We start from the raw sequence: 17540 nt of genomic DNA, 5'->3' as shown, positions 1-17540 counted from the left end.
GTCTTTCTTATACACCGGAGACCAGAACTGTACACAGTATTCTAAGTGTGGTCGCACTAGTGACTTGTATAGAGGTAAAATTATGTTCTCCTCATGAGCATCTATGCCTCTTTTAATGCATCCGATTATTTTATTTGCCTTTGCAGAAGCTGCCTGACACTGGCCACTAAACGTGAGCTTGTCGTCCACCAATACACCCAGGTCTTTTTAAGTTACAGTTTTGCCCAGTGTTTTACAATTAAGCATATAATTATACATTTTATTTCCTCTGCCCAAGGGCATTACCTTACATTTATCCCCATTAAAGCTCATTTGCCATTTATCAGCCCAAGCTTCTAGTTTACATAGATCCTCCTGTAATATAAAATTGTCCTCCTCTGTATTGATTACCCTGCAGAGTTTAGTGTCATCTTCAAATATTGAAATATTACTCTGTATGCCCCCTACAAGGTCATTAATAAATGTTAAAAAGAAGGGGGCCCAATACTGACCCCTGTGGTACCCCACTGTTAACTGAGACCCAGTCTGAGTGTTTTCCATTAATAACCACCCTTTGTTTCCTATCACTGAGCCAATTCTTAACCCACATACATATATTTTCCCCTATCCCCATTGTTCTCATTTTATGTATCAACCTTTTGTGTGGAACCATATCAAAAGCTTTTGAAAAGTCCATATACACAACATCCACTGCATTTCCTTGGTCCAGTCCAGAACTTGCCTCCTCATAAAAACTGATCAGATTAGTTTGACAGGAACGGTCCCTCGTAAACCCATGTTGATATTGGGTCATGAGGTAATTCTTCTTCAGATACTCTAGTATAGCATCTCTTAGGAAACCCTCCAGGATTTTACCCACAGTAGAGGTTAAGCTTACTGGCCTATAATTTCCAAGTTCAGTTTTTGTCCCCTTTTTGAATATTGGCACCACATTTGCTATACGCCAGTCGTGTGGTACAGACCCTGTTATTATGGAATCTTTAAAGATTAAAAATAATGGCCTATCTGTGACATTACTTAATTCCTGTAGTACTCGCGGGTGTATCCCATCCGGGCCCAGGGATTTGTCAACTTTAGTGATTTTTAGACGCCGCCATACTTCCTGCTGGGTTAAGCAAGTGACATTTAATTGAGAATTTTTGTTATCACTAATCATGTTTTCTGTCATGCGATTTTCTTGTGTAAATACGGTTGAAAAAAAATCATTTAGCATATTGGCTTTTTCCTCATCCTCATCCACCATTTCCCCCAGACTATTTTTAAGGGTGCCAACACTATCATTTTTTAGTTTTTTACTATTTATGTAGATAAAGAATATTTTGGGATTATTTTTACTTTCTCTGGCAATGATTCTTTCTGCCTCAATCTTTGCTGCCTTGATTTGATTTTTACAGAATTTATTTAATTTTCTATATTTATTTAATGCCTCTTCACTACCTACTTGCTTTAGTTCTCTAAATGCTTTCTTTTTGTCACTTATTGCGCCCCTTACAGCTCTATTTAGCCATAGTGGTTTCCTCCTATTTCTAGCATGTTTATTCCCAAAGGGTATATATTGTGCACAGGTCCTATTCAGGATGCTAATAAATGTCTCCCATTTGCTTTGTGTAGCTTTATGTCTCAGGATATCGTCCCAGTTTATTGCACTAAGATCATCTCTCAACCGTTGGAAATTTGCCCTCCTGAAGTTTAGTGTCCTTGTAACCCCTCTACTACACATCTTATTAAAGGTTACATGAAAACGTATTATTTTGTGATCACTATTACCCAAGTGACCCCCAACTCGTATATTTGATATGCGGTCTGGCCTATTGGTTAATATTAGGTCTAGCAGTGCCCCCCTTCTTGTTGGGTCCTGAACCAGTTGTGAAAGTTAATTGTCTCTCTTAGTTGTCAAAAACCTATTACCTTTGCTTGAACTACATGTTTCTGTCCCCCAATGTATTTCAGGGTAGTTGAAGTCTCCCATAATAATGACTTCTCCTTGAGTCGCTGCTTCATCTACTTGCTTTACGAGGATATTCTCCGCTACTTCCATTATTTTTGGAGACTTATAACAAACCCCTATCAGTAATTTATTATTTTTTCCCCCTCCCCTTATCTCTACCCACAGGGACTCTACATTTTCATTATATTCACATATATCCTCCCGCAAGACGGGTTTTAAGGATGATTTTACATATAAACACCCCCCCTCGCTTGTTTGTACGGTCATTTCTGAACAGACTATAGCCCTGTAAATTAACTGCCCAGTCATGGCTCTCGTCCAGCCACGTCTCAGATATCCCTACCATGTCATAATTATTTTCCAACAAAATGAATTCTAATTCCTCCATTTTGTTGGTGAGGCTTCTGGCATTAGTGTACATGCATTTTATGTATCTCTCTGTACCTCTATTCCTTCTTACTTTATTGACTGTTCTAACCCCACCACCAATTTCTTTATTTGTGCCCAGGTCATTATCTGCACTATCTTCCCCACCTATAAAATTAATACCCTCCCCCCCAATCCCTAGTTTAAACACTCCTCCAACCTTCTAGCCATTTTCTCCCCCAGCACAGCTGCACCCTCCCCATTGAGGTGCAGCCGGTCCCTACCGTAGAGTCTGTAGCCAACTGAGAAGTCGGCCCAGTTCTCCAGGAACCCAAATAACTCCTTCCTACACCAATTCTTGAGCCACTTATTTATCTCCCTAATCTCCCGTTGCCTCTCTGGCGTGGCACGTGGTACCGGTAGTATTTCAGAGAATACCACTTTGGAGGTCCTTGCTTTCAGCTTGCTGCCTAATTCCCTGAAATCATCTTTAAGGACCTTCCACCTACCTCTAACTTTGTCATTTGTGCCAATGTGCACCATGACCGCTGGATCCTCACCAGCCCCTCCCACTAATCTGTGACCGTTTGGAAGAAAGACTCAGGATGATGTGACTGTTGATTCATTGATGGGCCTTTCTATCTTAAAAGATCTGATACTACAGTTTGTGGACTAGGTTTGGGGATATTCATCATTGATTCCAAGATTCATTGTCAGTGTAATATTTAGAACTACTTTCCCTTAATATTAGGTGTTTGGTAGCTGCCCTGAGGATTTTAGCCTGGCTTAACACTGCAGGACTATAGGGTGAACTTGATGGATCTGCATCTTTCTCAACATTATCAAATATATATCTAAGAATTTACATAAACTGACCTGGTCAAGTGGGCAGACTTTTATAATCTCCTTGAGGACAGTCAAATGGTTAAGTGCCTTTGTTGGAAAGGAACCTATGTGTTTCGCACAATGTCAGAAAATACTTGTGAATGTTTAGCCACAGGTCCATAGGTTAAAGGGTTTGTCCAGCACCCTCACTACTATATAAGGAGGTGGGCGGCAAATATTGTTGTGTCCACATGTAACTACCAGGACACTTGCACAATTGCCACGTGTCGTACATCTGTCCTAGTCTACGGAACCCTAACCCTTTATGCTTTTTTCAGTACTACAGGAAGCAAACATTCCCCGGGGCCAAAAACAAAAATACAAGTATGAATGACTGAGAACTAAACAAAGTTTTTTTCTTCAATCCACTAAAAATAATGTAGTAGGTCTAATAATACAATTCTTTCTGAAAAAATAGGTGACAATATATCCAGTACATCAACAGAAATATGAAAAACAAAGTATTTAGTTGCAATTATTGCTGGTAAGGATGGTGGAACCAATTACTGAATGTGGTTTTCCACAAGTGATGGCATCTGGCTAGGTTCTGTTAATACCATCTTTTTTGATGGTGCCATAGGTAATTGCAAGAATGAAGGGACTGAAATCTTTAATATTTCCCCTTGAGACCAGCAGGTTTTTGTTATTGGCCATAATAAATAAATCTGCCATTTAGGCGCCATTCACACATCCCAGTGTTGTGCTCCCAATATGGACCATTATGCACGGAGTGTCCGTGGCTCTCCTGACCCGAACATATATGTTTATAAGGCTGTCAAGTTCGGGTCACGGGACCCGTGTTTCAGCCATGACACACTGGTCTGTGAATACAGTATAGAAGTTATTACAAAATGTTTTATTTTTACTTTATTAAAGTACTTGTACCTGTATAGCTGTTGTAGCATTGTGGTTATAATACTGTAGAATACTACATTTCTTTTGGTCTGCCTAAGATAAAGGAGTTGTAGGGACATCACCAGAATGAAGCAGCAGTTAGGAAAATACTGCACAACAGGAAAAATTACCGAGATTCACAGTGTAGACAACACAATTATTTCTGCATATATAGACATGTACATGGAGTTCTTTTGCCTAGCATGTTCTCACTAAAATGTGAAACTGTGAAGCAAATTAGCACCTAAAAAAAACTAAGGTGTGTCTTGGAGAGATATTTACGCACATTTAATTTACTGGTTAGTTAAACTTTTCCAAGTCATTAGCATATTGTAAAAGAAAATGAATTTTTATCTCCTACATGTGGATTTTTTTTGTCGAAGTCTTTATTTTTCCCTATTAGAATTCACCATGCTACCTTGCATCATGAAGTAACAATGGTTGCTAGTCATGTAGTTAAAGCACCACTCCGGCATTCTTTTTATTTCATGCCCGAAGTAGTAAACCACTAATGTATGTTCCCTGCCTGTAGTATTAGTATCATACTTACCAGCCACAGTCTTCTTCTGTTCTCGACACCGCTCCGGTCGGTCTTCTGACGGATCGCTCCCTTGTTTGCTGGGTGGACTGGAAGACACTTCCCAATATAAGTGCATGAGAGCAAGAACGAGACTCTCATGGATTTACATTGAAAGCTCGTGACTGTTAGCTCTGACTTTCAGTCAATCAGAAGTTGCAGTCACAAGTGGAACCGGTGCTGGGAAGAGCAGAAGACAGCAGCTGGTAAGTATTTTTTCTATGGGCAGGGAACAGGCATTAGTGATACCACTCCGGTGGTGAAATACAAAAAAAATTGGAGTGGTGCTTTAGAACTAATTCTACGTAATTTAGAAATTATTGACTGGTTTAGACTAGACAGGTTTATTTTGGTATTATGGTTACTTGATCTGTTTTACATTAGTCTGTGTCACTATCTTAATACTAATATCTGCATTATGGGGATGTTAGTGGGTGCTTTTAAATGAACAAAACTGTCTCCCAAACCCTTAATTGGGTGGCTAAAAGTTGCCAGTACTATTTATTAAAGTCTCTGAGCCTGCTTAGGCTAAGATAGTGTTTGCTACCTTGTGTAGAATATAACTTTTACCCATGACTTGGTTTTTCCGAAACTTCAAATACTCACAAATGTCACATACAACAAAAGTTTCTCTTTACTGGTATCCGCTATCTTTCAGCACTTCTCCCCCATGGTTTGCCAGGGCAAAAAACCTAGTTTCTTAACTTGATCTCTTGTCTCACCATAGAAGTTGGAGTTGGATCGTTTCATGCTGTACGCACATGGACCGGACCTGTGTAGAGAGTCAGATCTGCGGCATGCCATGGCAAACTGCTTTGAAGCATTAATGGGTAATTATTGCCATTTACATTTTTCCCATGACTGACATTGATCATAGTGTTAAAATGTATTCCTGTTATGTGATATTCCCTATTATTTTCTTAATTGCACCTGGGCTAAAGGTTCAGTTTGCTGTTCTCGCCCTATCTAAATACAGTGTGACTTGTTGGCACCCCTCTAGCACTCAGAGCCCAGGTCATACGCCACAACTGGACCCCATCCCTGCTCAAAAGGTCATTAAAGGTGAAACATCACTTTACACTAGCCAGAGAGCATGTGGTAGCTTGTACACTGCTATTTTATGGTTACATTGTATCGTTATTGTGCCCGACCACATGGAATATTTGCAGATGAATACCCAGAAGATGGAGGCCTCCTGGTTATGAAATCTCTTTATTTCTTTCTAAGCCATACTTTTGCTACACTTAATTAAGAATTGATTAACTACCTGTACAGCCAGCGATGCAAAAAGAAAACATCATCTGGAACAAATTTAAAAAAAAAAATGCTTACTTCTTTCTCTGTACTTTGGAAGACACCGATTATAAATGTGTGCTTTCGAAAAGGAATCTTATGGCTTCTAACTCGCTGATGACTATGGCAGGCGTCATGCTTTCCTTGCAGATAATGTTGATTTATGGAAGAAAAAACGGCTAAAACGCAAAATGGAATTCAGTTTTTGTATGTTTAAAGCCATTGAAATAGCTTTTCATTATTCCTCATCATGGACTATGGTCTTTACACAGGTGCGGTGTATCTGGAAGGGGGCCTTGAAGAAGCAAAGCAGCTATTTGGGAGAGTTTTGTTTTTTGGTCAGGTAAAAGATTCAGACTTTTTTTTTGTTTTTTTTACTTTTCAGTTTATTTGTTGCAACCGTGTCATCTTTTAATTTAGCACAATGCAGTGCAGACGGCAGCCTCTTGTTATGACCTCCAGTGTCTCGCACAGTGTGGGAAAGACTAAGTGCAACACGACGGGATGAGGGGAAGGAAGCCCATACACTAGGTAAAGGGGGAGTGGAGACCCCTAGGCAGAGCTAATGATACCCTACTGTATATTGGTTCCACACCAATTGCCGAGCAGGAAACCGAAGCCCTGTGTATCCCTAGAGCTAGGCCCTAGATAGGGAGGGGGGGTGAGCACTGGTCAGTCTTCACTATAATCTAAAGACAACAAGGGAGACAAACAAAGGGGAAAAACTTATCTTGAGCAGACACCAGAGAGATAACACCAAACGTCCTCCAAGGGCACCAGAGAGGAAGCTAGCGGACTGCTCTAGCTCCAAGCCTTCACAAGGGGAAATATCACCTGCGACTCTTTGCAGCAGACTGAGAGTTTATAAACACCCAGACCAGGTGTGTCAATTAGAGCAGGAGGGAGGTTGCCGCTGGGTCCAAAAGTAAGAAGAATTTAAGACATCTGCAATGCTAAACGCAGTGATCTTCTGCAGCCAGATGCAGAGCGACTGTCTGTTACATGTGACACACCCTTGACATCCAGGATGATTTTGTTGTCTAGTTTGCATTGGATGAAAAGTGTAAATTTAGACACTGTCAGGATAGACTGTAAAGGAGCCCACAGTATTCAATGATGTACAATGGTTACCATTCCACTTAGCTCCGCAAACCTGGAGATGAGTGGTGCAAAAAAAAAAAAAGATTTTACTATGGTCTGTCGGGAGATGTTTATTTTATACGTGGCCACTAAGTAGTTGTGATGTGAATTGCAGCATATCAAGGCTAACGCTAGCATGTTGTCACAAAGTATTGAATCGTAATGTTTGTGACCTTAACGAAATTCAAGGAAAGTTACAAATGTACCAACCCATCTGTAATGGGTTGTTTTGCTATGTGTCCCTGGCGTGTCTTCTCATTAGCCAGGGCTGGCGCAACATCATCTGTGTCACTTTGCACAGATGACGTCGTGCTATCTCTGACAGATCAAATGGTATGCTGCGAAGTATGAGATTCGCGGGCCTCTCGTCTAACTGACCCGAACCTGAGACCCGCAATCCATCCGCACATCTTTTAGGGACCATTGATGTGAGGCACACTTTGGCGTGGCTGGATGGCTTTTATGCTCTTGTTTTTACATGTATAGCAATATTGGAATTCATGTATTCACGAGTCAGTGTGCTGACGCACGGTGTATGTATAAGGATGTCTCATTCATAACATAAGAAAAGTAATTGGAATGCCATTAATTTGCTTAATTTTAAGTAGAATTTATCCACCTGCTCCTTCTGAATTTAGTATCATTAAGACAAGAAGGAACCCAAGGGGGCCTAGTCATGCACTCTGAGGTTGTCCAAATCCATCTTATTGCAAATGTTTTCTTTTTTCCGTAATTTTTAGACTAATGAATATCTCGACTTTTATCACTCTGGAAATGTCAAGTTTTCCTCGTAAATATGCAGCGCTAGCTTTCCATGTGATCTGATAATTTCATATCTATATATTGTAGCTTTGGATAAGAAGAATAGCTCTGCAATCCTGTATTGTAAGGCTCTGCATACGCTATGTTTAAGTACAGTTGGTAATACTCCTAGAGTCTGCTAATTGTATTATTTCTGGCCCTAATTATTATCCGCGGGTTCATTTGGTGACGTTATCCTTTCCTCCACCGTAAGCTTTGCTTAGTCGGAGCTGGAGGCAATGTCAGTTGTGTATAAGCTTTTTATTTTCAAATTAATTTGCAGGCAGTATTGGATTTTCCATGAGCCGAGTCAGCATCTAAAATAGTTGCGTATTTCAAGTAATGACATTTTATTTAGTGCTGTGGAATTTGCTAAATGATTGCCTAGAGCATTAATGACATTTTCAACATCTACAGGACCTGCGGGACGTGTGGCTTAATTATCCACTACACCCACTTCAAGTAAGCCAGCTCTCTCCTTATTGTCATATATATAGTAGCGTTTATTGCTTTTTGTTTATTTGCTGCTTCTCTTTGATTCCTTTCTGTGACATTCATGATACAGTGCTAGATTTATTAACAAGCTGCGTGCTGTATACATATATATATCATCCTCTGAAGTGTGTAAACCAAACAACTGGAATTAACTTTGCCTCCAACAAACATGAGCCAATTTCTTTTCTGTCCCGCGAGAACATTTATTTTAGAGACTTTTTTTTATTTTTTTTTATTTTGCTCGGGGCGAATGTCATATTTTATTTTTTATGATGTGAACAAGCCATTGTTTAAAAGAAGCCTTAATCTAAAACAACAGACACGCTGAACAGTTTTGCATACCGCTGAAACATTTTATTATTAATATTTAATATTAACTTTTCTGTTTGGCTTGGGTTTTTTAGATTAATGTTAGATTCAATCCTGGAGATTGAACATGAAAAACTGAATTGATTACAGAAGTGTTGTTTTTGTGTACTATGAAATTTCTATTAGATATTCTCAATTCTCAAAAGCTACAAATTATTAAAAAACATTGAGTGATAAATCTACCATTTAGAGAGGGCACTCATGTTTATTTGCCTATGTCCAGTATTTTACCTATGAGTGCTCAGTGTTAAGCCAGAAGTACTCGGCTTCATAAATGCAGAGAATGTACATTACAATGTTATTGTTTGCTATGACAGTGATTTGCTTTTAGAGCCTAGATGTCTACAAAACTGCTGGGACACCTTATGGTTACCATACACATTAAACTTACATGGACTGAACCGACCACAAATAATAAATACAGAAGAATGACAAAATGACACATTTTTAAGTCGGCAATTTTTGCTCTTGTTTGTTCATAAAATGGTCTTTTTCGTTGGAAGCGAAGTTGTAAAGTTTTTCGGCTGTGGACCATTTGAAAGAAGAAAACAACTTCCAATGAAAAGCTGTTAAGATCTTTATTGAGATAACCATTGGGCAAATTCAGAAGAAGTGAAGGAACACTTCCTTATACAGCATGATTTATCTTTTTAGTCTCTGGTGGCATTTATCTGGTTTGCCATGGTATCAGTATGTTATTCTTATTTACAGCACATCTTTGTGTTTCCTTATTGCACAGTACCGATATATTGAGTACAACCCCAAGTCTCCCACTCTGCACCGGGCTACAACTCAAACGTCGCTAAAATTTATTCTGCAGAAGGGACAAGACCTAGGCTCGGTTCATATCACCTTAAGTATCCATTTTGAAAACATGCTGGGAGAAGCTCCTAGCGTATACTTGAAATGTATCTTCAGGCTCGATTCAGCTAAAGCTTTCTTGCAGCATGAAGTAGCGCTATTTACTACAGAAGTATACAGGAAAAATTACAGTCTGAGGTTTTTCCCACAATTGGAGTCTATTACCAACCTATCCCACTATTGCTTCCATTACAGGCATGCATCGGCAGATCCTTCCCGATGTATATCTCCAACATAGGATCAAATATAGCTCTCAAGGTCAAAGTAGTAGATCATAAAAACTTTAAAATTCTATTTTATTGGACATGCATTAAAACAAGGAACAAATATTCAAAGGATACAAAAATATTCCCTCATGGGATAGATAAATATCTTAATAACACAAGGCATCACGAAAAAAAAAACATATTGTACTCTATAGTGTTATCCTATTGTGATACAACTGCCTAGCCGCGGAGGTTGGCACCCTAAGGAGAAGCGATAAGTGGCGCCCCAACTCGAGGGTGGCTGTCCCTAGATGACCTTGGATTACCCTATGCTATTCATGACCTTATTGTATATAACATTAATGAAGGTCACACCTGAGCAGTGTTAAGTGTGGATACACTAGGGCAGTGATGGCGAACCTTTTAGAGACAAAGTGCCCAAACAGCAACCCAAAACCCACTTATTTATCACAAAGTGCCAACACTGCAATTTAACCTGGGGCTGGTGCGGACATCCCAGGATGCATTGACTGGTGTGGACATCGCAGGAGTCAGTGGGGCTGGTGTGGACATCGCAGGAGTCAGTGGGGCTGGTGTGGACATCGCAGGAGTCAGTGGGGCTGGTGTGGACATCGCAGGAGTCAGTGGGGCTGGTGTGGACATCGCAGGAGTCAGTGGGGCTGGTGTGGACATCGCAGGAGTCAGTGGGGCTGGTGTGGACATCGCAGGAGTCAGTGGGGCTGGTGTGGACATCGCAGGAGTCAGTGGGGCTGGTGTGGACATCGCAGGAGTCAGTGGGGCTGGTGTGGACATCGCAGGAGTCAGTGGGGCTGGTGTGGACATCGCAGGAGTCAGTGGGGCTGGTGTGGACATCGCAGGAGTCAGTGGGGCTGGTGTGGACATCGCAGGAGTCAGTGGGGCTGGTGTGGACATCGCAGGAGTCAGTGGGGCTGGTGTGGACATCACAGGAGTCAGTGGGGCTGGTGTGGACATCGCAGGAGTCAGTGGGGCTGGTGTGGACATCGCAGGAGTCAGTGGGGCTGGTGTGGACATCGCAGGAGTCAGTGGGGCTGGTGTGGACATTGCAGGAGTCAGTGGGGCTGGTGTGGACATCGCAGGAGTCAGTGGGGCTGGTGTGGACATCGCAGGAGTCAGTGGGGCTGGTGCGGACATCGCAAAGGGTATTGGGGCTGGTGCGGACATCGCAAAAGGTATTGGGGCTGGTGCGGACATCGCAGGAGACAGTGGGGCTGGTGCGGACATCGCAAAAGGTATTGGGGCTGGTGCGGACATCGCAGGAGACAGTGGGGCTGGTGCGGACATCGCAGGACTCAGTGGGGCTGGTGCGGACATCGCAAAAGGTAATGGGGCTGGTGCGGACATCGCAGGAGACAGTGGGGCTGGTGCGGACATCGCAGGAGACAGTGGGGCTGGTGCGGACATCGCAAAAGGTATTGGGGCTGGTGCGGACATCGCATGAGACAATGGGGCTGGTGCGGACATCGCATGAGACAGTGGGGCTGGTGCGGACATCGCAAAAGGTATTGGGGCTGGTGCGGACATCGCAAAAGGTATTGGGGCTGGTGCGGACATCGCAGGAGACAGTGGGGCTGGTGCGGACATCGCAGGAGACAGTGGGGCTGGTGCGGACATCGCAGGAGACAGTGGGGCTGGTGCGGACATCGCAGAGGGTATTGGGGCTGGTGCGGACATCGCAGAGGGTATTGGGGCTGGTGCGGACATCGCAAAGGGTATTGGGGCTGGTGCGGACATCGCAAAGGGTATTGGGGCTGGTGCGGACATCGCAAAGGGTATTGGGGCTGGTGCGGCCATCGCAAAGGGTATTGGGGCTGGTGCGACATCGCAGGAGACAGTGGGGCTGGTGCGGACATCGCAGGAGACAGTGGGGCTGGTGCGGCCATCGCAAAGGGTATTGGGGCTGGTGCGGCCATCGCAAAGGGTATTGGGGCTGGTGCGGCCATCGCAAAGGGTATTGGGGCTGGTGCGGCCATCGCAAAGGGTATTGGGGCTGGTGCTACCATCGCAAAGGGTATTGGGGCTGGTGCGGCCATCGCAAAGGGTATTGGGGCTGGTGCGGACATCGCAGGAGACAGTGGGGCTGGTGCGGCCATTGCAAAGGGTATTGGGGCTGGTGCGGCCATCGCAAAGGGTATTGGGGCTGGTGCGGCCATCGAAAAGGGTATTGGGGCTGGTGCGGCCATCGCAAAGGGTATTGGGGCTGGTGCGGCCATCGCAAAGGGTATTGGGGCTGGTGCGGCCATCGCAAAGGGTATTGGGGCTGGTGCGGCCATCGCAAAGGGTATTGGGGCTGGTGCGGCCATCGCAAAGGGTATTGGGGCTGGTGCGGACATCGCAGGAGACAGTGGGGCTGGTGCGGCCATTGCAAAGGGTATTGGGGCTGGTGCGGCCATTGCAAAGGGTATTGGGGCTGGTGCGGACATCGCAAAGGGTATTGGGGCTGGTGCGGACATCGCAAAGGGTATTGGGGCTGGTGCGGACATCGCAAAGGGTATTGGGGCTGGTGCGGACATCGCAAAGGGTATTGGGGCTGGTGCGGACATCGCAAAGGGTATTGGGGCTGGTGCGGACATCGCAAAGGGTATTGGGGCTGGTGCGGACATCCCAAAGGGTATTGGGGCTGGTGCGGACATCCCAAAGGGTATTGGGGCTGGTGCGGACATCCCAAAGGGTATTGGGGCTGGTGCGGCCATCGCAAAGGGTATTGGGGCTGGTGCGGACATCGCAGGAGACAGTGGGGCTGGTGCGGCCATTGCAAAGGGTATTGGGGCTGGTGCGGCCATTGCAAAGGGTATTGGGGCTGGTGCGGCCATTGCAAAGGGTATTGGGGCTGGTGCGGCCATCGAAAAGGGTATTGGGGCTGGTGCGGCCATCGCAAAGGGTATTGGGGCTGGTGCGGCCATCGCAAAGGGTATTGGGGCTGGTGCGGCCATCGCAAAGGGTATTGGGGCTGGTGCGGCCATCGCAAAGGGTATTGGGGCTGGTGCGGCCATCGCAAAGGGTATTGGGGCTGGTGCGGCCATCGCAAAGGGTATTGGGGCTGGTGCGGACATCGCAGGAGACAGTGGGGCTGGTGCGGCCATTGCAAAGGGTATTGGGGCTGGTGTGGCCATTGCAAAGGGTATTGGGGCTGGTGCGGACATCGCAAAGGGTATTGGGGCTGGTGCGGACATCGCAAAGGGTATTGGGGCTGGTGCGGACATCGCAAAGGGTATTGGGGCTGGTGCGGACATCGCAAAGGGTATTGGGGCTGGTGCGGACATCGCAAAGGGTATTGGGGCTGGTGCGGACATCGCAAAGGGTATTGGGGCTGGTGCGGACATCCCAAAGGGTATTGGGGCTGGTGCGGACATCCCAAAGGGTATTGGGGCTGGTGCGGACATCCCAAAGGGTATTGGGGCTGGTGCGGACATCCCAAAGGGTATTGGGGCTGGTGCGGACATCGCAGGAGACAGTGGGGCTGGTGCGACATCGCAGGAGACCGTGGGGCTGGTGCGGACATCGCAGGAGACAGTGGGGCTGGTGCGGCCATTGCAAAGGGTATTGGGGCTGGTGCGGCCATTGCAAAGGGTATTGGGGCTGGTGCGGCCATTGCAAAGGATATTGGGGCTGGTGCGGACATCGCAGGAGACAGTGGGGCTGGTGCGGCCATTGCAAAGGGTATTGGGGCTGGTGCGGCCATTGCAAAGGGTATTGGGGCTGGTGCGGACATCGCAGGAGACAGTGGGGCTGGTGCGGACATCGCAGGAGACAGTGGGGCTGGCGCGGACATCGCAGGAGACAGTGGGGCTGGCGCGGACACCGCAGGAGACAGTGGGGCTGGCGCGGACACCGCAGGAGACAGTGGGGCTGGCGCGGACACCGCAGGAGACAGTGGGGCTGGCGCGGACACCGCAGGAGACAGTGGGGCTGGCGCTGACACCGCAGGAGACAGTGGGGCTGGCGCGGACACCGCAGGAGACATGCTAAAACCCCCCCCCCACACACACACACACACACACACACACACACACACACACACACACACACACACACACACACACACAAACACACATCCCCTCTGTAAAATATACACACACACACTGCCCCTCTGTAAAACGTAGCGCCCATCCCCATACACTGCCTCTAGCAAAACTGTGGCCCATTTTTTCACAATTGTGCCCCACCCCATCTACAATGATGCATTTAATCTTCAGCTCCTCCAGGAGCTCTCACCAGTCTCTGCTCCTCTGTGGCCCCGACGCAGGCAACAGTGTGATGAGGTCAGTAGCATGATGACGGCATCACTCTGCTGCACGTCAGACTCGGGGCTGACCGGCGCTCTCTCTGCCCCAGTCCCGGCGCAGCACTGTTAAAATGTATTTGCTTCTAAAAGACGCAAATACATTTGAACATGGGAGGAAGGGAGCAGCGTCTCCCGGGCCTGACGTGCATGCCCACAGAGAGGGCTCTGAGTGCCCCCTCTGGTACTCGTGCCATAGGTTCTCCACCACTGCACTGGGGTTGCAAAGAATAAAGATAAATTATTAATATATGATAGTAATAATCAATGCAAACCACTTAAGTCATACCTTCATAGGTTGTAGAGGGCAAATATAACCTTCCTCTACTATTATATGGTGCAATTGATAGCAATGTACTGTCAGTGCTTATAATTAATGTCTCCAGTTAGGGATCATAGGCTACTTCTCTTTCGCCTTTCATGTCTCGATGCGTTTCCCCATATTTGCTTCATCAGAATGCCCAGATAACAGGTGGAAGAATAGATAAAAATTCCAGCATGGTGTGTCTGATGGAGGTTGTAGTCCACTTTAAATATCCCACTCAGTCTAAGGTCAGAGGCTAATACACGCCTCCAACATAGACTCCTATAATTATGTGAACAAAGCCTTACATCTCCTATCACAGGGTGACTTTACACTGCACGGTTCTAAACGACTGCCGATCAGCAGCATGTTTGCTGGTTGGCCGCCATTTAATAGCCTATTTAAACAGGCTGACTCCGGTACTGAACGATCTGTAATAGATTGTTCTTTGTGCATAGTTTTCTGCAGCACAGGTCCTGTTTACACCGGGCAATGTGCTGCCAGGAAGTATGATTCTTGTGGCAATTTCACCCGACGGAGGAACGTTTTACTTATTCATCGGGTGATTGGCAGCCTCTTTATACTGCAGAATTATCATAAATTGAGCGTTACTAGGAACACTAGAACACGACTATCGTGTAGTGCGAATGCACCCATACAGATAATAAAGGAATGTTCTGTATTTCATTACTGGTGTAATATTTATCCTTTTAGTTCTAGGCCATACAAAGGCATGGCCTGTGTGTCTATACCCTTCTAAGATAATATGCCTTTCTTTGTAGATGTAGACTGCAGTTGCTGAATATTGTATGGATCCTTTTCTGCTCATGATAATCCCTTAAAAAAAAGGCATCTAAACATGTGCTTTTGTGTGGACGATATACTCATATATTGGGTCATGTAATGTTATACTGTAACTAATAAAAGGAATGGGAATGTTCATCTTTTCACATTAGTTTGTATTCAGATCAATAATCTCCGTCATAATGCAGATTATCGATAATCTAAATTATTCTAGCATGTTATAGATTAATAAGTATTTCAATTTTAATTCCCATCAGGTCTGGAATGTAAAATGCCATTGGCATTTCTATACATATGAAAAGGAAATTTACATCATTGAGCTTGAGTAAATTTATCTTGCTGATTACCAATTCATTTTTCGACTTTATTTATTTTAGTCAGTAAATGTAATTTATTTTGAGCCATAAACATGGCATTTCATTTTCCTCCTTCCATTCTGTGCTTTGTTTGAGTACTGCTTTACTTACAGTAACATGAAGTAGCAGAGAGAATTATGATGACTGTCTATGCAAAATCTAGAAGTGATGGAAGCAGGGTGTCATCTCATTCTTAATAGAGCCACTTTTTATGATAAGGATATGATAGGCAAATAAGCAATGGCGGTGATCTATTGGAAGGTTAGACTGGCGACAGAAAGAGTTTGTTCATCTCCATCGTCTTCAAATGATAACGCAGTCAACAATGAAATAAGACGGATGGTTTATTGCTCTTTTGGGTAATATAAGCAAGCTCGCCTTATTTGTTACAGTAGCAATAGCAATGCGTTTCCATCCCAGCAGTCAACTAATGTCACGAAGACTTTCCTGCTCTCATCTGTTTTCAGCTGCAAGAGCCTAACACTGATCGACAATTGATTGAGACATCACCGGTTCTGAAGAAGCTGACAAAATTTGAAGACGCGATTGGAGTTAACTTTACCCACATACGACTCCTGGCTCGAGCGTTCACCTTGAGAACAGTGGGATTTAACCATTTGACCTTGTAAGCAATTAATCTGATCTCTTTATCTGTCATCCGGCTGAGACATATAGAGCAAGTGCCAATTTTTTTTTTGTGTAGAGAACAGTCAAAAATAGTCAGTATTAACATGGATAGGACGTGCAGCAAATCACGGACTGAACAGAGGATGGGATAAAGTGTACCTGCCAATGATTTTTTTTTTATTTGTGAAGGTTACAATCAATTTCAGATTTTAGGCTTAGATGTTATAAACTATTGTTTTCAATCCACCTTAACCCTCTACATTTATATTAATTATCCACAAAATGTTTAGTAAAATCAGAATTTAAGATTTGTTTGAAACATGTTGGACAACCTCATATTAATTGTGCCAGTGTGCTGTAAAAATAAAAAAAAGAAATCTACACTTTCCTCCCTAACCGGCACCACTTGTCCTCTTTGAGCTCATGGTCGCCCACCAGTGTCATGAGGTTAACAATGCCATATGACTGCTGCAGCCTTCACCATTACGTCCGAGCAGACAGACAGTGCTTCTTTTGCTTGGACATACTTGTGAAGGTCACAGCCGGTCATCAGCCGCTGGTTGGCAGCAGTGATCACTTGACATTTGTTTCTTCATGATGCAGAGCTCGGGGTGAAAGAGAAGAGCCTTTCCAAGAGGTAAGTATGCATTTTTTATCTACACAGAACACTAGGGCAATTAAGAAGGGGTTGTCTAGTAGTAGAGAACCTCTTTGAGCTGTAGAACTAATATGGGGGGTGGATGGTTTGGCAGTCACAATTGTCTAGGGCCCACATACACAGTGGATTGTAGACATTAGCCTAATGTGTATAGGGGGCTTTAGTGCTCACTTTCTAAGATTGTGTTTTTAAAGTGAACATGACAGCTGATGCGTGCTGCCGTACCACAGGCAGCATGTATCCTTCACTGGCTGTATGAAGTCAGCCAGGTATGCTTGAAAGCCACTGGGGACCAAGCCACGCTGGAGACTAGTCGGACAGGCGGGTCCTTGGCAGCTTCTCCCCTCCCACTGCCCTGGATTGACAGGTCTCTCCCTGCATGCGGGTATAGGCAGAGACCTGTCACTCCAAGGCAGTGGGCAAGGAGAAGCCGCTGGGGACCCGCTAGTCCAACTATTTTCCAGCGTGACTTGGTTTCCAGCTGCTTCTAAAGTATGTTTTTTTTTCTGAAACGCCATAGCGCTCCAGAGCAGAATATACCTGGCTGAAATCATACAGAAAATGCCTGATCCATGCTGGCTGTGGATCAGCAGCATGCATCAGCTGTCAGATTCCCTTTAGCAGTAGTCTACAGG

General features: G+C 44.8%; 1 protein-coding gene across 2 annotated transcripts in view; it reads left to right on the top strand.

Annotated features, from left to right (window-relative positions):
* Positions 1 to 17540, top strand: part of DROSHA (drosha ribonuclease III) — a 303644-nt gene that overhangs the window by 258339 nt on the left and 27765 nt on the right. For both annotated transcript variants that reach the window (XM_073678641.1, XM_073678640.1), the window contains exons 22-25: positions 5398 to 5500; positions 6236 to 6306; positions 8322 to 8366; positions 16088 to 16245. In XM_073678641.1, the coding sequence (XP_073534742.1) occupies positions 5398 to 5500; positions 6236 to 6306; positions 8322 to 8366; positions 16088 to 16245 (377 nt within the window). The remainder of the gene's footprint in view (positions 1 to 5397; positions 5501 to 6235; positions 6307 to 8321; positions 8367 to 16087; positions 16246 to 17540) is intronic.

This window comes from Phyllobates terribilis, unplaced genomic scaffold (assembly GCF_046119375.1).
Source record: "Phyllobates terribilis strain yellow unplaced genomic scaffold, ASM4611937v1 Scaffold_4__5_contigs__length_816908805, whole genome shotgun sequence".
Taxonomy (NCBI): domain Eukaryota; kingdom Metazoa; phylum Chordata; class Amphibia; order Anura; family Dendrobatidae; genus Phyllobates; species Phyllobates terribilis.
Note: the sequence above shows the minus strand (reverse complement) of the source record. Positions and strands in the feature narration are given on the sequence as shown.